We start from the raw sequence: 23,979 nt of genomic DNA, 5'->3' as shown, positions 1-23,979 counted from the left end.
TCATGGCTGATCATCCCCAAACAGTACCCTGTTCCTGCCTTCTCCCCATATCCCCCGACTCCGCTATCTTTAAGAGCATTATCTAGCTCTCTCTGGAAAGTATCCAGAGAACCTGCCTCGAACTTCTCTAATGCAGAAAATTCCACAGACTATCTTGGTCAGCATGGGCAAAGTGGGCTGAAGGGCCTGTAACCGTGTTGTGTGATTCTATGAGTCGCTGATTCCCTGATATTTTTGACTCAAACTATTGCTAAGGTTTATATTTGGATGACCAAAGTTACCAGTGAACGGTGAACAAGCGTTAGCATTGCCTGCTGTCCTGCCACAAGTGACCGATCACCACTCACCTTCACCAGTCAACGGTTTCTGCGCAAAGTTCCCCCCAGTCTCCTCTCCAGTCTCCCCAGGGACTGAAGAAAGGCCTCGACCCGAAACGTTACCCATGCCTTCCATCCAGAGATGCTGCCTGTCCCGCAGAACTTCAGAGTTCCCCACTAGCCGGCCCCTCAGTCCCCATCGCATCTTCCCAGGTCCGAAGGGTAAATCTGCCCCTTCCGGCAATACCCCCTTGCCCCAGTGCCACACCCTGCCCCTCCTACTAATGCCGCTTTGCCCTGCCAATGAGACACCTGCACCGCCACTAATGCCCACATCATCCTCTCACCCACCATATACCCCCCTCACTAATGCCCACACCTGCGTCTCCCACCAATACCCCCATCACTAATGCCCACACCTGCGTCTCCCACCAATATACCCCCATCGCTAATGCCCATATCCTCCCACCAATAGCCCCTCATAAATGCCCACATCCACCAATAACGCCCTCAATAATGCTCACACATCCTCACAACCTTTCGACTAATGTCCACGACTGGACTGGGAACAAAAGGGCAGCAGGAGACCTGGGAGTGCGATTGGGGGGGGAAAGAGTGAGGGTTCTTTCACCTAAAGCCTGCCCCACTCCCAGTAAACCTGCACTCCCTGTGTCCCCACTGGGGCTGGGCTTGGAATGTGTGGCCATGGGGGGGATGGGTCAGCCGTAACTGTGACCACCCTGGAGAGTGTCCAGTCTTGGACCGGTCGGGAGGAGCAGGAATCACTTTGCTGCTAAACAGACTATGGACGTGTCCTGCCACCAGCGTGTTTCTGAATCGGAGGCGGCGTTGGGGATGCCGGCGTGTCCATGCCCCCTCGATGGCCGGAGACCCGCTCCGTGTGAGGGTCAGCGGCCGCAGTGACCGCCAGCACAGTGACTGGTGGCATTGACCAGCAAAATGACCGGAAGCATTGTCCAGATCCATGGCCACCAGCACTGGCCGAATCCGTGACCGGCACACTGACCACTAGCACTGCCCGGCTCCCTGGCCTTCAGTGCTCCGGGCACACTGACCGCCAGCGCTGCCCGACACCGCGGCCGTGCCCGTCACCGTCTCTAGCCGAACTGGATGGACCCCGAGTACATGGTGAGCAGCAACATGATGGCAAACCCGGTCAGTAGTCCAGCGTTCTGTATCGCAAAGACCACCAGCGATGTCGACTCCTGCCCATCCTCATCTTTGCTCACCTCGTTCATCTCGGGGAACTGTGGGAACACAGGGGGGGAGGGTCAGGGGGGAAAGGTCAGGGGGGAAACATAGACATGGAAAATAGGTGCAGGAGTAGAAGCCATTCGGCCCTTCGAGCCTGCACCGCCATTCAATATGACCATGGCTGATCATCCAACTCAGTATCCCGTACCTGCCTTCTCTCCATACCCCCTGATCCCTTTAGCCACAAGGGCCACATCTAACTCCCTCTTAAATATAGCCAATGAACTGTGTGGCCTCAACTACCTTCTGTGGCAGAGAGTTCCACAGATTCACCACTCTCTGTGTAAAAAATGTTGGGGGGGGAAGGTCAGGAGGGGAAAGGTCGGGGGGGGAAAGGTCAGGAGGGGAAAGGTCGGGAGGGAAAGTCAAGGGGAAGGTCAGGGGCGATCTCTGCATGCAGTCCCTTCCCTGGATCTTCTTAAACGGGGCACAACTCCTACCCCCTCTCCTCACCCCCCATCTCCTCACCGCTCTCCCTCCCATCACTGCCCCCTCTCCCATTCCACTTCCCCCCTACCTCCTGCCCACCCTCTCCCAACTGACCACCCTCTCACCCTCTGACCCTCTCGCGATTCCCTTATGACCCCTGATCTTTCCCCCACAACCCCTGTTCCTTTGCTCCGTCCAATCTGACCCCTCGTACTCCCCCCTATGGCCCATTGACCTACCATGTCGGCCAGGGCGATGTAGAGGAACATGCCCCCCGCCAGGGCGAAGATCCAGCTGGGGGAGAAGTGGTTGCCGGCCAGGATCCCAAAGGCCAGGCCCAGGTAGCAGCAGCAGGCGGACAGGAAGTTGAAGAAGAGAGCCTGCTGTAAACTCATGCCCGCATTCAGTAGGATGACAAAGTCACCTGGGGGTGGGTGGAGAGAGCAGAGCGGTCGGTCAGCACTGGACGCGGGTGTGTGGCCGTCTCCCTACATCCACCCTCTCACTGTATGTGTGGGTGTCTGCTTCTCTGCCCCACACCCCCACAAATTGTGTGTGTGTGAGAGAGTGTGTGTGTGTGTGTGTGTGTGTGAGAGTGTGTGTGTGTGTGTGTGTGAGTGAGAGAGTGTGTGTGTGTGTGTGTGAATGTGTGTGTGTGTGTGTGTGTGTGAATGTGTGTGTGTGTGTGTGTGTGTGTGTGTGTGTGTGTGTGTGTGTGTGTGAGAGTGTGTGTGTGTGTGTGTGTGTGTGTGTGAGTGTGTGTGTGTGTGAGTGTGTGTGTGAGAGAGTGTGTGAGTGTGTGTGTGTGAGTGTGTGTGTGTGTGTGTGTGTGTGTGTGTGTGTGTGTGTGTGTGTGTGAGAGAGAGTGTGTGTGAGAGTGTGAGTGTGAGAGACTGTGTGTGTGTGAGTGTGAGTGTGTGTGTGTGTGTGTGTTGTGTGAATGTGTGTGTGTGTGTGTGTGTGAGGTGAGAGTGTGAATGTGTGCATGTGTGAGAGAGTGTGAGTGTGCGCGCGCAGGCACCTACAGCCATCCCCATCTTTTAACCCCCCACCCTGTGACCCCTGCACCCCACAGGGGTCTGTAACCCCAACCCTCCTGTTCTCCCCCCACCACCCCACACTCCCCCCCTCCTTCCCCACCCACTCTGTACCCCCCCCCCCCCCCCCCCCCACCCATTGCTCACCCAGCTCGTGGGGGAACTCCTCACACAAGATGGCGATGGAGGTGCTGACCCCCTGGAAGACAGAGACGGTGAAGGAGGCGCCGATGGCCAGGCCGTCGATGAAGTTGTGCAGCCCGTCGCTCAGGGTCACCATCCAGGCCAGAGTCCCGATGTCCGAGTACCGGCTGCCCTTCAGCCAGTAGCAGTTGCCATGGCAACGCTCCTGTGGGGAGGGGGGGGGGGGGTCAGTCCAGTGGTGTTCAGCCCCTCCAGACCACTCCAGCACACAGTCAGTCCAAGACCCCCCCCCCCCCACACAGGGACCATCCCCAACCCCCCCCCCACACTGATCCGTGACCCCACGCACACTGACCCGTGACCCCACACACCCTGACCTGTGACCCCACACACACTGATCCGTGACCCCACCCACACTGACCCGTGACCCCACACACACTGACCCGTGACCCCACACACACTGACCTGTGACCCCACACTGACCGTGACCCCACACACACCCGTGACCCCACACACACTGACCCGTGACCCCACACCCACACACTGACCCCCCCACACTGACCCGTGACCCCCCCACACTGACCCGTGACCCCACACACACTGACCCGTGACCCCCCACACACACTGACCCGTGACCCCACACACACTGACCCACACTGACCCGACCCATGACCCCCCCACACTGACCCGTGACCCCACACACACTGACCACCCGTGACCCCACACACACTGACCCGTGACCCCACACACACTGACCCATGACCCCACACACTGACCCGTGACCCCCCCCACACCCCCCCCACACCCCACACACACTGACCCGTGACCCCACACACACTGACCCCCCACACACTGTGACCCCACACACACTGACCCGTGACACCCGTGACCCCACACACACCCCGTGACCCCCACACACACTGACCCCACACACACTGACCCGTGACCCAGGACCCCACACACACTGACCCCCCACACACACTGACCCGTGACCCCCCCACACACACTGACCCGTGACCCGTGACCCGTGACCCCCACACACTGACCCCACACACACACCCCACACCACACCCGTGACCCCCCCACACACACTGACCCCACACCCCCACACACCCCACACACACTGACCCGTGACCCCCCACACTGACCCGTGACCCCCCCACACACTGACCCGTGACCCCACACACACACTGACCACACCCCACACACTGACCCGTGACCCCACACACACACTGACCCGTGACCCCACACACACACTGACCCGTGACCCCACACTGACCCGTGACCCCCCCACACTGACCCGTGACCCCACACACCCATGACCCCACACACTGACCCGTGACCCCCCACACACTGACCCGTGACCCCCACACACACTGACCCTGACCCCCACACACTGACCCGTGACCCCACACACACTGACCCGTGACCCCCCCCCACACTGACCCGTGACCCCCACACTGACCCGTGACCCCACCGTGACCCCCCACACACACTGACCCCGTGACCCCACTGACCCGTGACCCCCACACTGACCCGTGACACACTGACCCGTGACCCACTGACCCGTGACACACCCGTGACCCCACACACACACTGACCCGTGACCCCACACACACTGACCCGTGACCCCCCCACACACACTGACCCGTGACCCCCCCACACACACACTGACCCGTGACCCCCACACACACTGACCCCCCCACACACACTGACCCGTGACCCCACACACACACTGACCCGTGACCCCACACACACTGACCCGTGACCCCCACACACACTGACCCTGACCCCCCCACACACTGACCCGTGACCCCACACCCGTGACACTGACCCGTGACCCCACACACACACTGACCCGTGACCCCACACACTGACCCGTGACCCCCCCACACACTGACCCGTGACCCCCACACACACTGACCCGTGACCCCACACACACTGATCCGTGACCCCCCCACACCCTGACCCGTGACCCCACACACACACACACCCGTGACACTGACCCCACACACACACACTGACCCCCCCCACACACACACACTGACCCTGACCCCCACCCACACACACACTGACCTGTGACCCCCCCACCCACACTGACACTGACCCGTGTGACCTGTGCCCCCCACCACACTGACCGGCCCCTCCAGGCCGGGCTGCCTCGGACAGACTCTGCCGCTCACAGTCGCCACTGCCTGGGCAGGGTGCCCGCCCCACGCCACCGTTCTGCAGCTTCTCCAATGCCCCGTCCTCCTGCTCACTGCCCGTCATCAGCTGCTCCGGACAGCAGTGACTGTGGCCCTTCACTCGGCGCTGTGGGGACACCGGCTGAGGGGTTAGCATGGACTCGGTGGGCTGAACGGCCTGTTTCCACGCTGTATCTTTAAACTAAACCAACCAACCACCCCCCACTCCCTCCACCCTCTCTTCCCACCCCAGACAGGACTAGAGGGTCTTGCACCACATCCCACGGGTTGAACCCCTCGACACACAGCCCCCTGCTCCCCACCAAGTGCCAACCAGGGGCAAAGAGCTTGCACCAACAGCACTGCTCCACCCAGGGCCAGCAGAGACTCAGTGGGCCGAATGGCCTCATACTCTGCTGTGAAACAGCCTCAGCTTCCCCACTGTGATGTATCTAGGTCTCTCTTGAAAGCATCCAGAGAACCTGCCTCCACCGCCCTCTGAGGCAGAGAATTCTACACACACACCACTCTCTGTGAGAAAAAGTGTTTCCTGGTCTCCATTCTAAATGGCTGACCCCTTATTCTTAAACTGTGGCCCCTGATTCTGGAGGCAATGAGTATCACAGATTCAGCACCCTGTATCTTCTGACTGCGACTTCAATGCCCACACCTGCCTCATACCCCCTGCCCCACTGCCAAGAAGGGTGTCGACCTGAAACCTCCCTCCCTTACCTTCTCCTTGGGTTTCATGATCATCTTGAGGATTTTCTCGGTGAAGAAGAACAGATAGAATCCACCGAAGACCACCACCGACTTGGTCACATAATCCGGCTTCCTGGGGTCAAAGCCAAAGGCCTGTGGGAGGTTGACAGCCAGCGTTAAGGAGAGGTCCATGACGGCCGGACAACGTCGCTGGACATGGGGACGTGTGGTCAGCGGACAGGCCCTTCTGCCCATCACCTCTGTGCTGCCCAACGAAGCTGGCCCCACTTGGTCAGATTAAAGCCAGCGGCCCCTCCAACCCCACCCCTCCCCCCCTCCCCCAAACCTCACTCCTCCGGCCCACCCCATGCAGGGTCACATCCCGACCCAGGAGGTGGGGGATCACCGGGGATGCCAGATGTGGATGGGGCCGGCCTTCTCCGGATGTGGAGGGGCAACACCTGGGTGCCAGGACACACCTTGCACAGGTGATCTCAGGTGAGGGGGGCATGGGGGAGGGGGGCAGTGCTGGAGTGGGTTCTGGTGGGAGGGACGGTGCTGGAAGGGGGGGGGCGAGTGGGAGCTGGGGTTGAGGTCTATGGGCATCAGATCCTTGACATACCACCCCTCCCCCTCCCGCCCCCCCCCCCCGTGAGCAAAGACCACCTCAGGGTGTCACTGGGACGGCCACCACTGGACTTAGGAGACATACAGCAGGGAAACAGGCCCTTCAGCCCATCATCTCCGTGCTGACCGTCTCGGCTTTGGTCCGCGCCCCTCCCACTCCAGCTTGTTTTTGGGGGGGGGGGGGGGGGGAACGGCAGCTCGGTCACCGGGCTGGGGCACGGAGAGAGTCACCTCGACAATTCAAAGAGGTGGTACAACCTGCCCGAGTATCTCCCCATGAACACCCAGACCCCCCCCCCCCCCCCCCCCCCCCCCCCCATTCACTCCGCACGGAGGATGTGCAGTGGGCTGTCAAAGACCAACTGTTGGTCAACAATAGGCGATCATTCAGAGACCACCCACCCCCCCTCCTTTCATCTTCTCCGACTGATGGAGAGCGTCGGTGTCTGGAATGGGCGATCTGGAACGACTCAGATATGGTAGACAGTCACAGCCTGGTGGAAATGTCCAAGACTAGAGGGCGTAGGTTTACGGGGAGAGGGCAGAAACTTATAGGAGATTAAAGGAATCAAGGGGTTGGGACAGGCTAGATGCAGGAAGATTGTTCCCGATGTTGGGGAAGTCCAGGACAAGGGGTCACAGTTTAAGGATAAGGGGGAAATCTTTTAGGACCCAGATGAGAATTTTATTTTTTTTACACCAAGAGTGGTGAATCTGTGGAATTCTCTGCCACAGAAGGTTGTTGAGGCCACAGTTCATTGGCTATATTTAAGAGGGAGTTAGATGTGACCCTTGTGGCTAAAGGGATCAGGGGGTATGGAGAGAAGGCAGGTACAAGATACTGAGTTGGATGATCAGTCTTGATCATATTGAATGGCATATTGAATGGCGGTGCAGGCTCGAAGGGCCGAATGGCCTACTCCTGCACCTATTTTCTATGTTTCTAAGTGATATGGGGAGAAAATGGCAGGAACGGGGGTAGACACAAAATGCTGGAGTAACTCAGTAGGTGAGGCAGCATCTGTGGAGAGAAGGAACAGACGGCGTTTCGGGCTGAGATCTCGACCTGAAACGTCACCCATTCCATTTCTCCAGAGATGCTGCCTGTCCCGCTGAGATACTCCAGCATTTTGCATCTACCTTCTGCGTACCATCGGCAGGAACTAACCCCGGTACATCCTCCGTGACACACACGTACGCGCACACACACACATGCGCGCACACACACACGCGCGCACACGCACACACGTGCGTACACACGCACACACACACGCTCATATGCACACACACACGCACGCACACACACACACACACACACGCGCGCATGCACACAGGCTTCCACAGTACCTCAGGGATGAGCTGAAAGAGTGCATTAGAGTAGAGGGTACCGATGGCCAGGGCAATGAAATACAGCAGCAGCCGCTTGTAAAAGGTTCTCCTCATAAATGGCACCACACTGGCTCCCAGCAGCGAGCAGAGCGAGATCACAGTCACACAGAGGAAACCATAACCCCAGACTGATGGCCCCCACAAGGGCAGAGGTCCACAACCCAAACGGAGCGAGAGGGGGAGGGTTATTCCATTTGGGGGGGGGGTAGAAAAAGAGAGAGAGAGAGAGAGAAAAAGAGAGAAAGAGAGAGAGAGAGAGAGAGAGAGAGAGAGAGAGAGAGAGAGAGAGAGAGAGAGAGAGAGAGAGAGAGAGAGAAATAGAGAGAACGAGAGACAGAGAGAGAGAAAGAGAGAGAAAGAGAGAGAGGGAAGGAGAGAGACAGAGAGAGAGAAAAAAAACACACCATTAAATTAATCCATCCTCGATATCTCAGTGACTGCTGGACATCCGACAGCCCACTGGAGCCCACTGAAGGCCAGGAGCCCCCAGCTGATTTCTCAAATAACGTTGCACCTTCACATCATCAATACAGGACTCGTTGGATCAGAAGCTGGCCCTTCGGCCCCTCAGTGCTGGCCCCTCCTCTCCCATTTAACAAGATGGTGACCGATCTGAGTGTGTGTGTGTGTGTGTGTGTGAGATGCTGGAAAATCGAAGGTAGACAAAAGTGCTGGAGAAACTCAGTGGGTGCGGCAGAATCTATGGAGCGAAGGAAATAGGCAACGTTTCAGCCCGAAACGTTGCCCATTTCCTTCATTCCATAGAAAATAGGTGCATGAGTAGAGGCCATTCAGCCCTTCGAGCCCGCACCGCCATTCAATATGATCATGGCTGATCATCCAACTCAGTATCCTGCACCTGCCTTCTCTCCATACCCCCTGATCCCTTTAGCCACAAGGGCCACATCTAACTCCCTCTTAAATATAGCCAATGAACAGTGGCCTCAACTACCTTCTGTGGCAGAGAATTCCACAGATTCACCACTCTCTGTGTGAAAAATGTTTTTCTCATCTCGGTCCTAAAGGATTTCCCCCTTATCCTTAAACTGTGACCCCTTGTCCTGGACTTCCCCAACATTGGGAACAATCTTCCTGCATCTAGCCTGTCCAACCCCTTGAGAATGTTTGTAAGTTTCTAGATGCTGCTGCACCTGCTGAGTTTCTCCAGCACTTTTGTCTACCATCGAAATATAGTCCCTGTTTCATCCATCCTGTCTCCAAAGATTTTAGCCACCAATCAGCCCGCTAATCCGCACGTCTTTGGGACGTGGGAGGAAACCGGAGCACCCGGGGGGGGGGGGGGGGGGGAAACCCAGGCGGTCAGAGCGGGATAAACATGCAAACTCCACACAGACAGCATCCGAGGCCAGGATCGGGCCTGGGTCTCTGGCGCTGTGAGGCGTGTATTTCATAGTTGGGGACTTAAAGGTCAATATTCAGTGGCAGAATGCAAGGAGGAACAGCAGGGTTCTGCGAAACAGGTTGCTAGGCACCAGTACCTAGTCCCTCTAATGAGCTTAGACCCCGTTCAGATCACCCGGCTAATCCTGCCCCGACTAAAGGCCACACACACACACACTCACATTTACCCTCTGACCCAGTTCCAACTGGGGAGCTGCTTAGTTGACAATTTGCGGGTACATTCGCTGGGAAGGGGTGCGTTATCCGAGAAATCTCGCTGGCCGAGTCACAGAGTGGACAGAGGGGGAGAGCAGGACCGCGCGGTGAGTTTCAGCTCGACATTGCCCTTGGACCAGTTCCCGGGGCCGACCAGTGACCAGTGACCAGTGCTCCAATTATCACAGTGGCCGCCCACACATTGGTGCTGGGAGCCTTGGTTAGTGCTGCTATGGGGGGCAGAGGGGTGTGAAACCTCACACACCCACCCCCAGGATGACTGTACGAGGGGGGGGGATAAGTCTCGCTGAAACCCACTGTGGTGGCAGCCGTGCCCTGATCAATCGATGGGCTTCCTCACTCCGAGTGGGCACATGCTACACATGCACGCAGATACGCACACATGGACACACACACGCACACGGACACACACACACGGACACGCACAGACACATACACGGATAAACGCACACACACGTACACACAGACACAGACAGACAGACAGACACACACACAGACAGACACACACACACAGACAGAGACACACACAGAGACACACACAGAGACAGACACATACACGGATATGCGCACACACACAGACACACACACACACACGTACAGACACATACACGGACAGACACATACACGGATACGCGCACACACACGTACACACACACACAGACAGACAGACACACACACGGACAGACACATACACGGATATGCGCACACACACAGGGACACACACAGACAGACACAGACACACACACACACGCAGACACACAGGCACACACACACACACTCACACACACAGACAGACACACACACACACACACAGAGACACACACACAGACACACACACAGACACACACACACACACACACACACACAGACACACACACACACACCCGGAGTGAGGGAGCGGTTACGTGTGTGACGGCCCCAACATTCATCTCCCAGAGACAGGGGACATGGACGGTGTTAGCGTGCACGGCACCACCCAGTGGGCGGTGGGGACCACGTGACTGGCGTACCGCACCTCTGGGATCAACTGCAGGACGGCGGTGGAGGTGAGAGTGCCGATGGCCAGGGCGATAAAGTAGACGAAGACCCTGCGGAAGAAAGGCTTTCGCCGGCACAGAGTGACCGTGACTCCGGTCAGCGAGCTGAGGTTGATCACAGACACGCTGACAAAGCCCAGACCCCACACTGTGCACAGAAAGCCCGCAGTGGGTGTTACTGAGAGGCTGCACCCGCTCCACCGTCATCAAACCCCCCCCATAAGCACCCCCTCCACAGTCCCTCCATCCCCACAGTCACCCCATCACACCCCCCACCCCACAGTAAATCCACGCCCATAATCACCCCACACACAATAACCCCCCCCATCATCCTCCCCCCCCATAGTCAACCCACTCCCCCACAGTCAACCGCCCCCATAATCACCCCCTCCTCTTCCCCACAGTTGTCCCACTGACAGGGGAGAGGCTGGCAGTGACCAGGGGGAGGGGGAGGGGGAGTGACCAGGGGGAGGGGGAGGGGGAGGGGAGGGGGGGGGGAGGGGGGGAGGGGGAGGGGGAGGGGGGGGAGAGGGGGAGCTCTCTCTGGGACACCCACCTTCTGTGGCGCTGGGCTTCTGCCCGTCGGTCACCTCGTCCTCCTGGTCCTCCAGGTTGTCAGCCGTGCACGCTCCGCTCTCCAGCTGTTGCAGGACGGTGGGGCAGATGTGCGTCAGGGCAGCACCATCAATGCGGCTGCTGTTGGTCAGCTGGTGGATGGCAAAGATCTCCGCCGACGAGAAACACTGAACCGGGCAGAGATGGGAGCGTCAGACCCCGGCCCAGAGAGACAGAGACCCTCCCCTCCCCCCCCCCACCCCCTCCCCCCACTCCCCCCTCCCCCCCTCCACCCCTCCCCCCTCCCCCACTCCCCTCCCCCACTCCCCCCCCCACTCCTCACCACCCCCCCCCTCCCCCCACTCCCCTCCTCACCACCCCACCCCTCCCCCACTCACCTCCCTCCCCCACTCCCCCTCCCCTCCTCTCCCCTCCCCTCCCACCACCCCCCCCCTCCCACCCCTCCCCCCCTCCCCACCACCCCCCCCTCCCCCACTCCCCCCTCCTCCACCCCCACCCCCCCCCCTCCTCTCCACTCCCCCCCTCCCCCCTCACCCCCCCCCCACTCCTCCCCCACCTCCCCTCACCCCCCCTCCCCTTGCCTCCCCCACTCCCCTCCCCCCCACCCCTCCCTGCCCCCCTCCCCTCCCCCTCCTCCCCTCACCACCCCACCCCACCCCTCCCCCACTCACCTCCCCCACCACCCCCCTCTCCACCCTTCCCTCCCCTACTACCCTCTCTCCTCAAGGGGCCCACAGATGATGGTCCACCTGAGCCAGACAGGTAGCAAGGGTGGTTGGGGCAGGTGAGGTCCCGGTGTTACCGGGCAGGTTACCTTGTCGAGGCTCCGGTTGCCGGTGCGGGCCCCGGTGTTGCCGACACCCACGTCCAGCCGGTTGAGCAGCGCCTTCAGCTGGTGCAGCTCCAACACCTGGTGTTCACCGTAACGGCTGAGGAGGTCTCGCAGGAAGGCAGCGGGGGGCGGGACGGTGCCGTTCCACCGCGTCCCGTCCACCGCCATCACCGTCCACATCAGCAGCAGCCCGCGGCACACACCAACACCGGGGAACTGGCCACTCAGGTACATCCTGCAACGCAGACACAGGGTGAGGTTAGTTTAATGCTGTCATGCCCAGTACAGACATTCCGGGCCGAAGGGCCTGCTCCTTCACGCGCAGGGTGGTAGGGAGATGGAACCAGGTGCCAGAGGGAGACGGGAGTGAGAAGGTTGTGCGGACAGGACACAAGGGAGGGGGGGGGGGGGGGCAGACAGAGGGGGGGCCAGACAGAGAGGGGGGTCAGAGCCGGAGTCCGTGTCACTGTGTCCAGCCTGGCCAGGTCACCTTGCCCACTGGGAACATGCCCCCAACATTACCCCTTAATGCCCCATCACCACAGCGATCGCCATCTCCCCCAAACTATCAGCAATCCCCCTCGCAAAGATCTGTCGCTGCAGAGAAACACAGACAATAGCTGCAGGAGTAGGCCATTCGGCCCTTCGAGCCAGCACCGCCATTCAATGTGATCATGGCTGATCATCCCCAATCAGTACCCCGTTCCTGCCTTCTCCCCATATCCCCTGACTCCGCTATCTTTAAGAGCTCTATCTAGCTCTCTCTTGAAAGCATCCAGAGAATCGGCCTCCACTGCCTTCTGAGGCAGAGAATTCCACAGATTCACAACTCTTTGGGTGAAAAAGTTTTCCCTCGTCTCCGTTCTAAATGGCCGACCCCTTATTCTTAAACTGTGGCCCCTGGTTCTGGACTCCCCCAACATCGGGAACATCTTTCCTGTCTCTAGCGTGTCCAAGCCTTTAATAATCTTATATGTTTCAATAAGATCCCGATGATCATGGCTGATCATCCACAATCGGTACCCCGTTCCTGCTTTCTCCCCATATCCCTCTAAGGGCTGTATCTAACTCTCTCTTTAATGCTCCCTCCACTGTGAAGGCCACACAAACAACCACCTACCTGTTGCCCAGCAGCACCTGTCCAGGTCTGACTGACCCCGTGTCCACAGCTGGCACTTTGTGTGGGTTCATTGGCTCAGTGGTCACTCACAGCCAACCAGAGTCACACGGACAGAGGCCACTGACGCACGCTCACACCATGTCCAGCCAGGCAGAGTCCGGGGTCAATATTGACAGTAAACAGTGGAAGACAGCGAGTCACGCAACAACAGTCCCACATCCCTCTGCCTCCACTAACGCTGCCAGAGCCGTCTGTGATGGTGTGACAATAGACAATAGACAATAGGTGCAGGACTAGGCCATTCGGCCCTTCGAGCCAGCACCGCCATTCAATGTGATCATCCCCAATCAGTACCCCGTTCCTGCCTTCTCCCCATATCCCCCGACTCCGCTATTTTTAAGAGCCTTATCTAGCTCTCTCTTGAAAGTATCCAGAGAACCTGCCCCCACCGCCCTCTGAGGCAGAGAATTCCACAGACTCACCACTCTCTGTGAGAAAAACTGTTTCCTCGTCTCCGTTCTAAATGGCCGACCCGATATTCTTAAACTGTGTGTGTGCCCCTGGTTCTGAACTGCCCCAACATCGGGAACATGTTTTCGTGCGAGTGAGTGTGTGTGTGTGTGTGTGTGTGTGTGTGAGAGTGTGTGTGTGAGAGAATGTGAGTGTGAGAATGTGATTGTGTGTGTGTGAGAGAATGTGTGTGTGTAAGTGTGTGTGTGTGTGTGTGTGTGAGAGAGAGAATGTGAGTGTAAGAATGTGATTGTGTGTGAGAAAATGTGTGTGTGTGAGTGTGTGTGTGTGTGAGTGTGAGTGTGTGTGTCATCATGTCACACTTGTGGGAGAGTTTACCCAGTGACTGCAGCTCTCTACATTGCCCACATTCCAGCCAAGACCACAGGACAAAGCTGCTCACTCAACCTCGCCTCTCACCGCTCCAGACTCCAGCAGCCAGTGGGCGACTGCATTCCACACAGCATGAGCACGTTACTGTTCACACTCACACACACAGACGCTCGCTCAGCTGTCTGCCACTGAAGACAGCCTCAGAGAGCTGGAGCAACTCAAGTTTATTCGTCACATACACATACGAGATGTGCAGTGAAATGAAAAGTGGCAATGCTCGCAGGCTTTGTGCAAAAAACAAACTACAAACAACAAACAGAATGGAACAGAATCACATATTCTTTTTACATTTTACATATTGTGGGAGGAATGGAAAAAGGAAAAAAACTGCAATATTTTTAAAAACAGTAGAATGGTACAGTAAGGTTAGTCCCTGATGAGGTAGGTCAGGTAGTCCCTGCTCAGCAGGTCAGGCAGCAACTCTGGAGAACAGGAACAGGTGATGTTTTGGTCCTCTAATTTGAGGAAGGACATTCTTGCTATTGTGCTATTGTATATGCAGCGTATATATCTAGAAACACAACATTGAAAGCCGTGACCCCTGGTTCTGGACTCCCCCAACATCTAGAACATTTTCCCAGCATTTAGCCTGTCCAATCCTCTAAGAATTTTATAGGTGACGTTTTGGGTCGAGACCCTTCTTCAGACTGACGACCCCAAACGTCACCTATTCCTTCGCTCCACAGATGCTGCCTCACCCGCTGAGTTACTCCAGCAATTTTGTCTACCTTCGATTTTTCCAGCTTCTTCAGTTCTTTCTTAAACATTAAGAATTTGATATGTTTCTATAAGATCATCCTTCTAAACTTCAGAGTATACAAGCCTAGCCGCTCCATTCTCTCAGCATATGACAGTCCCGCCATCCCGGGAATTAACCTGGCGAACCTACGCTGCACTCCCTCAATGGCAAGAATGTCCTTCCTCAAATTAGGGGACCAAAACTGCACACAATACTCCAGATGCGGTTTAAACCAACATCTGCAGTTGCATCGTACACATTTACTAGAATGATGCCTGGTTTGGAAGGTATTATTACAGGGAGAGGCCGGCAAGACTGAGATTGTTAAATCAGGAATGTAAGGGGTTGCCGGGAGATCTGATGTAATAGGGTAAAATTATGAGAGGCTTGGATAGGTTACTGAGTCAGAACCAATTTGGAAAATTCAATTACTGGAGGGCTCAGGTTTAAGGTGAGAAGGGGAAAGTCTAAAGGAGATGTGTGTGTGTGTGTCGAGTATTTACACAGAGGGTGGTGGGTACCTGGAACAAGCGTCTTTCAGTTCAATACTGTACCCCAGTATGATACAGTGACAGGCCTGCCCCCACTGGTAGAGACAAAATGCTGGAGAAACTAAGCAGGTGAGGCAGCATCTATGGAGAGAAGGAATTGGCGACGTTTCGGGTCGAGACCCTTCTTCAGTACCCTCTGGTACTGTACCCCAGTGTTAGGAACATAGAAAGTAGGTGCAGGAGTAGGCCATTCGGCCCTTCGTGCCAGCACCGCCATTCAATATGATCATGGCTGATCATCCACAATCAGTACCCCGTTGTGGCTTTTTCCCCCATATCCCTTGATTCCCTTAGCCCCAGGAGCGAAATCTAACTCTCTCTTGAAAACAGCCAGTGAATTGGCCTCCACTGCCTTCTGTGGCAGAGAATTCCAGATTCACAACTCTCTGGGTGAAAATGTTTCTCCTCATCTCAGTCCTAAATGGCTGACCCCTTATCTTAAACTGTGACAATTGTCTATTGACCCCTGGTTCTGGACTCCCCCAACATCGGGAACAATTTTCCTGCATCTACCCTGTCCAATCCTCTAAGAATGTTACGGGTTCCTATAAGAGACCCTCTCATCCTTCTAAATTCCAGCGAATACAAGCCCAGTTGACCAATTCTTTCAGCATCCAAGTCCAGCCATCCCGGGAATCAACCTGGTGAAGCTACACTGCACGCCCTCAATAGCAAGAATGTCCTTCCTCACATTAGGAGACCAAAACTGCACACAATACTCCAGATGTGGTCTCACTAGGGCCCCGTACAACTGCAGCAGGACTTCTTGGCTCCTAAACTCAAATCCTCTGGCTATGAAGGCCAACATGCCATTGGCTTTCTTCACTGCCCGCTGTACCTGCATGCTTACTTTCAGTGACTGATGTACAAGCACACCCAGGTCTCGTTGCACCTCCCCTTCTCCTAATCTGACACCATTCAGGTAATGTTTAAGAAGGAACTGCAGATGCTGGAAAAATCGAAGGTAGACAAAAATGCTGAAGAAACTCAGCAGGTGAGGCAGCATCTGTCTTCCTGTTCTTGCCACCAAAGTGGATAACCTCACATTTATCCACATTATACTGCATCTGCCCACTCACCCAACCTGTCCAAGTCACCCTGCAGCCTCATAGCATCCTCCTCGCAGCTTACACTGCCACCCAGTTCTACGTCATCCATATACCGATGTTATACAAACAGACCCGTCCTCACCGGTACTGTAACCCAGTAAATTTAAAGATTACTGGAATGTAATTGTGAATGAAACACAAAAGCCGACGCTGGGACCTGCCGATGCAGGTAATCACTGGCAACTCTCCACTGGCCAGGCAGCATCTGCGGAAGGTGCAACCGGTTATGGTTCAGAATAATCATCCTTCATCAGAGTCCTGTTCCTCTCTCCACAGACGCTGCCCGACTGGCTAAGTGTTTAAATGCAGTGCATTTATTTCTAAGTGCCCACTGCTCTTTCCTAGAACACACGAGTTGTTTACAGTCTACACATTCCAGCAGATCTGGATCTGCGCTAAACAGTTCTAGGTAGAGTATCACTCAACACTGGCCGTTAGACAAGTTTTACATTTTATCAAGCCAATTAATCAAACCAATTAACCTACAAACCTGCACGTCTTTGGAGTGTGGGAGGAAACCGAAGATCTCGGTGAAAACTCACGCAGATCACGGGGAGAACGTACAAACTCCAAACAGACAGCACCCGTAGTCGGGATCGAACCCGGGTCTCTGGCGCTGCTTTTTGCTGTAAGGCAGCAACTCTACCGCTGCGCTGTCCGTGACTGCATAGAGGTAGCACAGAGTGGAGTGTGCAGGAAGGAACTGCAGATGCTGGTTTAAACCGAAGATAGACACAAGATGCTGGAGTAACTCAGCGGGACAGGCACACACACACTACCACCCACACACACTACCACCCACACACACTACCACCCACACACACACTACCACCCACACACACACACCACCCACACACACACTACCACCCACACACACACACCACCCACACACACACACACACAACCACACACACACACACACCACCACACACACACACACCCACACACACACACACACACACACACACACACTACCACCCACACACACACACACACACACACCCACCACACACACACACACACCCACACACACACCCACCCACACACACACACACACACCCACCACACACACACACTACCACACACACACTACCACGCACACATGCATATACACACACTACCACACACACACTACCACGCACACATGCATATACACACACTACCACACACACACATGCATACACACACAACCACATACACGCGCGCACTAACACACAAACCTGGGCTCACACACACACACACACACACACACACACAGTGAATCTCTGCCACACTCTCTCCAAGGGCAGGAACAGCCGGGCTCTGACTCCCTGAGCCGGTGGGTGGGGGGTGGGGGGTTCGCCTGCTACGAGCGGCCGCGGGCCCAGCGGGACACGAGTGACACGTTGCCATCCTCCCGGCCCCAGAGCCGCGCTCCCCGGTCCCACCAACCCTGTGCATGTGCCTGTGCCACCGCCGGCCCCGGGCCTCCCCTCCCCTCCCCTCCCCTCCCCTTGCCTGACCTTGCCGTGTGCCCGTGTACCGGCGCTCCGCTCCCTGGCTACGGCTCGGGATGAAGCCGGGTGTCCGCTGCCCGAGTTCCACGTCTCCGCTCCTCTGATCTGATCTGATCTGATCTGCGCTCCGGCTTCCCCCGCGGATCCGCTCCAGGTCTTTGCCTTTGCCGCCGCCGCCACCGCCGCTACAATGTCTCGTTTCACGGATACTAACCTGAGTTGCGACAATCCCGCCCCTTAAAGGCGCACGCACACCGACCGCCCGTCCCTGCATCCAAGGGCACAGCCACCTATCCTTGCTCAATACGTACCAGGGCCCCATCCCCGACCTCTACCTCCGTTACATCGACGACTGCTTTAGTGCCACCTCCTGCACCCACACACAACTGACTGACTTCATCCACTTCACCACTAACTTCCATCCGGCACTCCAATACACCTGGACCATTTCCGACACTTCCCTACCATTCCTTGACCTCACCATCTCCATCGCAGGGGACAGACTTCTGACCGACATACGCTACAAACCAACTGACTCACATGGCTATCTGGACTACATGTCTTCCCACCCTGCCCTCTTTAAAGACTCCATCCCCTACTCCCAATTCCTCCGCCTACGCCGCATCTGCTCCCAGGATGAGACGTTCCACACCAGGGCATCGGAAATGTCCTTGTTCTTCAGGGAACGGGGATTCCCCTCCTCCACCATAGATGAGGCTCGCACCAGGGTCTCATCCATACCCCGTAACACTGCTCTCTCTCCCCATCCCCGCACTCACAACAAGGGCAGAGTCCCCCTAGTCCTCACCTTTCACCCCACCAGCCGGCAAATACAACACATAATCCTCCGCCACCTCCAACATGACCCCACCACTCGCCACATCTTCCCATCTCCCCCCATGTCTGCCTTCCGCAAAGACCGCTCCCTCCGCAACTCCCTTGTCAATTCTTCCCTTCCCTCCCGTATCACCCCCTCCCCGGGCACTTTCCATTGCAACCGCAAGAAATGCAACACCTGTCTCTTCACCTCCCCCCTCGACTCCATTCAAGACCCAAGCAGTCGTTCCAGGTGCGACAAAGGTGCACCTGTATCTCCTCCAACCTCATCTACTGCATCCGCTGCTCTAGATGTCAGCTGATTAACATCGGGGAGACTAAGCGGAGGTTAGTCCACAATAACCTACCTGAACTCCCGGTGGCTCAGCACTTCAACTCCCCCTCCCATTCCCAATCCGACCTCTCTGTCCTGGGTCTCCTCCATTGCCAGAATGAGCAACACCGGAAATTGGAGGAACAGCACCTCATATTCCACCTGGGTTGCTTGCGTCCGGATGGCATGAACGTTGAATTCTCCCAGTTTTGCTAGCCCTTGCTGTCTCCTCCCCTTCCTTAACCCTCGAGCTGTCTCCTCCCATCCCCGGCCCTCGGGCTCTTCCTCCTCCCTTTTTTCTTCCTTCTCCCCCCCACCCCCCATCAGTCTGAAGAAGGGTTTCGGCCCGAAACGTCGCCTATTTCCTTCGCTCCATAGATGCTGCTGCACCCGCTGAGTTTCTCCAGCATTTTTGTGTACCCACCTCCATCCACTACCCGTTTAAGAAAGAACTGCAGATGCTGGAAAATCGAAGGTAGACAAAATTGCTGGAGAAACTCAGCGGGTGAGGCAGCATCTATGTGGAGCGAAGGAAATAGGCAACGTTTCGGGTCGAGATCTCGAACGGGTGACGGTCCCACTTGTTATAATCATGGATAAAATCGTGAGAGGAATCGATCGGGTAGATAGATGCACAGTCTCTTGTCCAGAGTAGGTGACTCGAGGACCTAGAGCTAGATAGGGTTCTTACAAATAGCAGTCAGGGGATATGGGGAGAAGGCAGGAACTGATTGGGGATGATCAGCCATGATCACATTGAATGGCGGTGCTGACTCCAAGGGCTGAATGGCCCACTCCTGCACCTATTGACTATTGACTATTGACCAGAGGACATAGGTTCAAGCTGAAGGGGAAAAAAGATTTAATAGGAATCCGAGGGGTAAATTTTTCCCACACAAAAGCTGGTTGGTGTATGGAACAAGCTGCCAGAGGAGGTAGATTGAGACTGGTTTCAAGATGGTAAACACAACACAAACAGCTGTATAGAAGTTAACAAACCCTGACAGCCTCCCTTGTAAAGTATAACACAGACGCGGTGGAGGTTCTTAGAGGAGAGAGGCGAGGCGAGGTGAGAGCTGGGGCTCAGATTCAGTGGCCCGGCATGCTAGCAAGGGCAAAACACAGCCACAGCCATGTCACCTGGGGAAGCAGCAACGCTCTGAATAATTCAACAGCGACTGGTTTTAAATTCCCATCTGCAGTCAGGCTGTGAGTGAGTGTCACTTAGGAGGCCTGCGGAAGTCATAAGTGATAGGAGTAGAAATAGGTCAAGTCAACTCCGCCTTGATTCAATCATAGCTGATCAATCTCGCCCTCCCAACCCCATTCTCCTGCCTTCTCCCCATATCCTCTGTCACCGGTACTAATCAAGAATCCATCTATCTATCTATCTCTGCCTTAAATAAATCCACTGACTTGGCCTCCACAACCTTCTGTGGCAAAGAATTCCACAGATTCACTGCCCTCCAACCTTGCCAGTCCTTTAACCTGACCTTGCTAAACTTACAGAGGAGGTTCTATCTGCATGGGGAATGAAAAGCAAATAACATGCAAAGCTGGAAATCCAAAGAACATAAAATGATGGGAGCACTCAGGCAGCAGCTGTGGAAATGTCTATTCCGCAGAGGCAACGTTTCAGGCTGAAGAACCTTTAGTTTATAGAGATACAGCATAAAAATAGGTCTTTTGGCCCACCGAGTCCACACCGATGGTACACAAAAATGCTGGAGAAATTCAGCAGGTGAGGCAGCATTGATGGAGGGAAGGAATAGGTGATGTTTCGGGTCGAGACCCTTTTCCTTCGCTCCATAGATGCTGCCTCACCCGCTGAGTTCCTCCAGCATTATTGTCTACCTTCAATTTTTCCAGCATCTGCAGTTCTTTCTCAAACATTGAGTCCACACCGACCATCGATCACCCAGTTCGATGTTATCCCACTTGTTGCATCCTCTACACGAGGGGCAAGTTGCAGAAGCCAATTGACCTACAAACCCGCATGTCATTGGGATGTTTGAGGGAACCGGAGCACCCAGAGGAAACCCACGCAGTCAGTGGGAGAGAGTGAAAACTTCACATGGACAACACTTGTAGTCAGGATCGAACCCAGGTCTCTGGCGCTGCGAGGCAGCAACACTACCCGCTGCGCCACTTGGCCTTGTGTTCCAATGAGTTCTCTTTCCGCAGATGTCTGAAGAAGGGTCTCGACCCCAAACGTCACCTATTCCTTCGCTCCATAGATGCTGCCTCTCTTGCTGAGTTTCTCCAGCATTTTTGTCTATCTTTTATTTTCTCTTGTAGAAACTTACAAAATTCTTAAGGGTTCGGACAGGCTAGATGCAGGAGGATTGTTCCCGATGTTGGGGAAGTCCAGAACAAGGGGTCACAGTTTAAGGATAAGGGGGAAATCTTTTAGGACCGAGATGAGGAAAACATTTTTTACACAGAGAGTGGTGAATCTGTGGAATTCTCTGGCACAGAAGGTAGTTGAGGCCACAGTTCATTGGCTATATTTAAGAGGGAGTTAGATGTGGCCCTTGTGGCTAAAGGGATCAGGTGGTATGGAGAGAAGGCAGGTACAGGATACTGAGTTGGATGATTAGCCATGATCATATTGAATGGCGGTGCAGGCTCGAAGGGCCGAATGGCCTCTACCCCTGCACCTATTTTCTATGTTTCACAGATGCCAGTGGACCTGTTGAGCACTTTGTGTTTTTTGATTGTATTCCTATGCAGACAGGATTGATTTACTCCTGCTCGGAGTAGATTAATTTAAATTGAACATCAAAATGTTGGTGAGCCGCGTAATCAGATCTTTATTGAGGCCAGCGTTTGTGGTCCTTGCTGCAAGATCAGTGCAAGGAAGGCTGGCAGGCTCTGGAGGCTTCCATTGGCATTGACTTGACCAGCGTTGGGTGGCTTTGCAAGGGAACATCTTGCAGTGGATCCCCAGCCCACTTTTGCAGGTGAGAACACCTGGCTCACCTCTACCTGTGGACCAGAGATCAAGAGCACACCCCTGGAGCACTATCTGGCCAATGGTGTTTGCATAATGCACGCCATCTTGACCACAAGGTGAACAGAGTACACATTGTGGACTTAACTTGGCTTGTTTCAGTCTGCCCCAGGCAGGTGGTTTCCTGGCGAATTTGGAACCACATATTAACGGAATAATGTGATGCCCAGTGTGTTTGAACAATGTCCTTCCTTAAAGAATAGTGGTGCAACGGTAGAGCTACTGCCTTGCAGCGCCGGAGACCCGGGTTCGATCCTGACTACGGGTGCTGTCTGTACGGAGTTTGCATGTTCACCCCATAGAATTATAAAAGGACTGGACAAGCTAGATGCAGGAAAAATGTTCCCAACGTTGGGCGAGTCCAGAACCAGGGGGCCACACACAGTCTTATAATAAAGGGGAGGCCATTTAAGACTGAGGTGAGAAAAACCCTTTTCACCCAGAGAGTTGTGAATTTGTGGAATTCCCTGCCACAGATCACTGGATGGATTTAAGAGAGAGTTAGATAGAGATCAAGGGGCTAGTGGAATCATGGGATATGGGGAGAAGGCAGGCACAGGTTATTGATTGGGGACAATCAGCCAGAGATCACAATGAATGGCAGTGCTGGCTTGAAGGGCCGAATGGCCTCCTCCTGCACCTATCTTCTATGTTTCTATGACTTGTGTGGGTTTTCTCCGAGATCTGCGGTTTCCTCCCACACTTCAAAGGCGTACAGGTTTGTAGGTGAATTGGCATGGTATAAATGTAAATTGTCCCCGGTGTGTGTAGGGCAGTGTTAGTGTGCAGGGATCGCTGGTCGGTGCGGGCTCGGTGGGCCGAAGGGCCTGTTTCCGCGCTGTTGATCTAAACTAAAGACAACAGGTATTGCCGTACATCTGCTCCCAATGAGTAGTGCAACGGACAAGACTTCACTCAACTGGATTTGAGCTCCTGAACCAAACCACCAGTGGATAACTTGTGGCACATGGTGGTAATGGTCACATGAACAGAAGGCAGCAGACCCAAGCAATTTGCAGAACAGCACGGCTGGTTCTATCTGCTCACGGCCTTGGCTCCTGGGCAAGAAGCCTCATTCACAATGCTCTGCCTTGAACAGTCAGTGACTTCTCGACTCGGCTTATATCCACTGTAATTTAGAAGGGTGAGAGGGTTTCTTAAAGAAACATATAAAATTCTTAAGGGATTGGACAGGCTAGATGCAAGAAATATGTTCCAGATGTTGGGGGAGTCCAGAAACAGGGGTCACACAGTTTAAGAATAAGGGGTAGGCCATTTAGGACTGAGATGAGGAAAAACATTTTCACCCAGAGAGTTGTGAATCTGTGGAATTCTCTGCCACAGAAGGTAGTGGAGGCCAATACACTGGATATGTTCAAGAGAGTTAGATACAGCTCTTGGGGTTAATGGAGTCAAGGGATACGGGGAGAAAGCAGGAACGGGGTACTGATTCTGGATGACCAGCCATGGTCACATTGAATGGCGGTGCTGGCTCGAACGACACACTCCCGCACCCATTTCCTACGTTTCTAACTTCTACAGAAGTGTCGTTGCAGCTCAAGAACAAGTTTAAGAACATTTGGAATAAAAACTGGACGGAAGAAGCAGAACAAATATTTTATTTTCACACAACATGTTTTTTTTCTCCAGAGTACACCCACTGGAGGGACAGTGGAAACAAATTCAATGGTAACTTTCCAATAAGAGGA

The 23,979-nt window shown here is 55.0% G+C and overlaps 1 protein-coding gene across 1 annotated transcript; it reads right to left on the bottom strand.

The window, feature by feature from the left end:
* Positions 1–788: 788 nt before the first annotated feature.
* On the bottom strand, positions 789–19,000 carry slc39a14 (solute carrier family 39 member 14). The gene is made up of 9 exons (XM_055662354.1): positions 18,114–19,000; positions 12,172–12,424; positions 11,338–11,524; positions 8,065–8,234; positions 6,121–6,243; positions 5,337–5,515; positions 3,206–3,414; positions 2,261–2,445; positions 789–1,585 (listed from the first exon to the last, which is right to left on the bottom strand). Exons 2-9 carry the CDS (start codon positions 12,421–12,423, stop codon positions 1,436–1,438), a joined length of 1,455 nt encoding a protein of 484 aa, XP_055518329.1. The 5' UTR covers position 12,424; positions 18,114–19,000; the 3' UTR covers positions 789–1,435.
* Between the last annotated feature and the right edge of the window lie 4,979 nt (positions 19,001–23,979).

The sequence above is a fragment of the Leucoraja erinacea genome, chromosome 35 (genome assembly GCF_028641065.1).
Source record: "Leucoraja erinacea ecotype New England chromosome 35, Leri_hhj_1, whole genome shotgun sequence".
Classification (NCBI taxonomy): domain Eukaryota; kingdom Metazoa; phylum Chordata; class Chondrichthyes; order Rajiformes; family Rajidae; genus Leucoraja; species Leucoraja erinaceus.
This window is presented reverse-complemented; position numbering and strand designations above follow the sequence as displayed.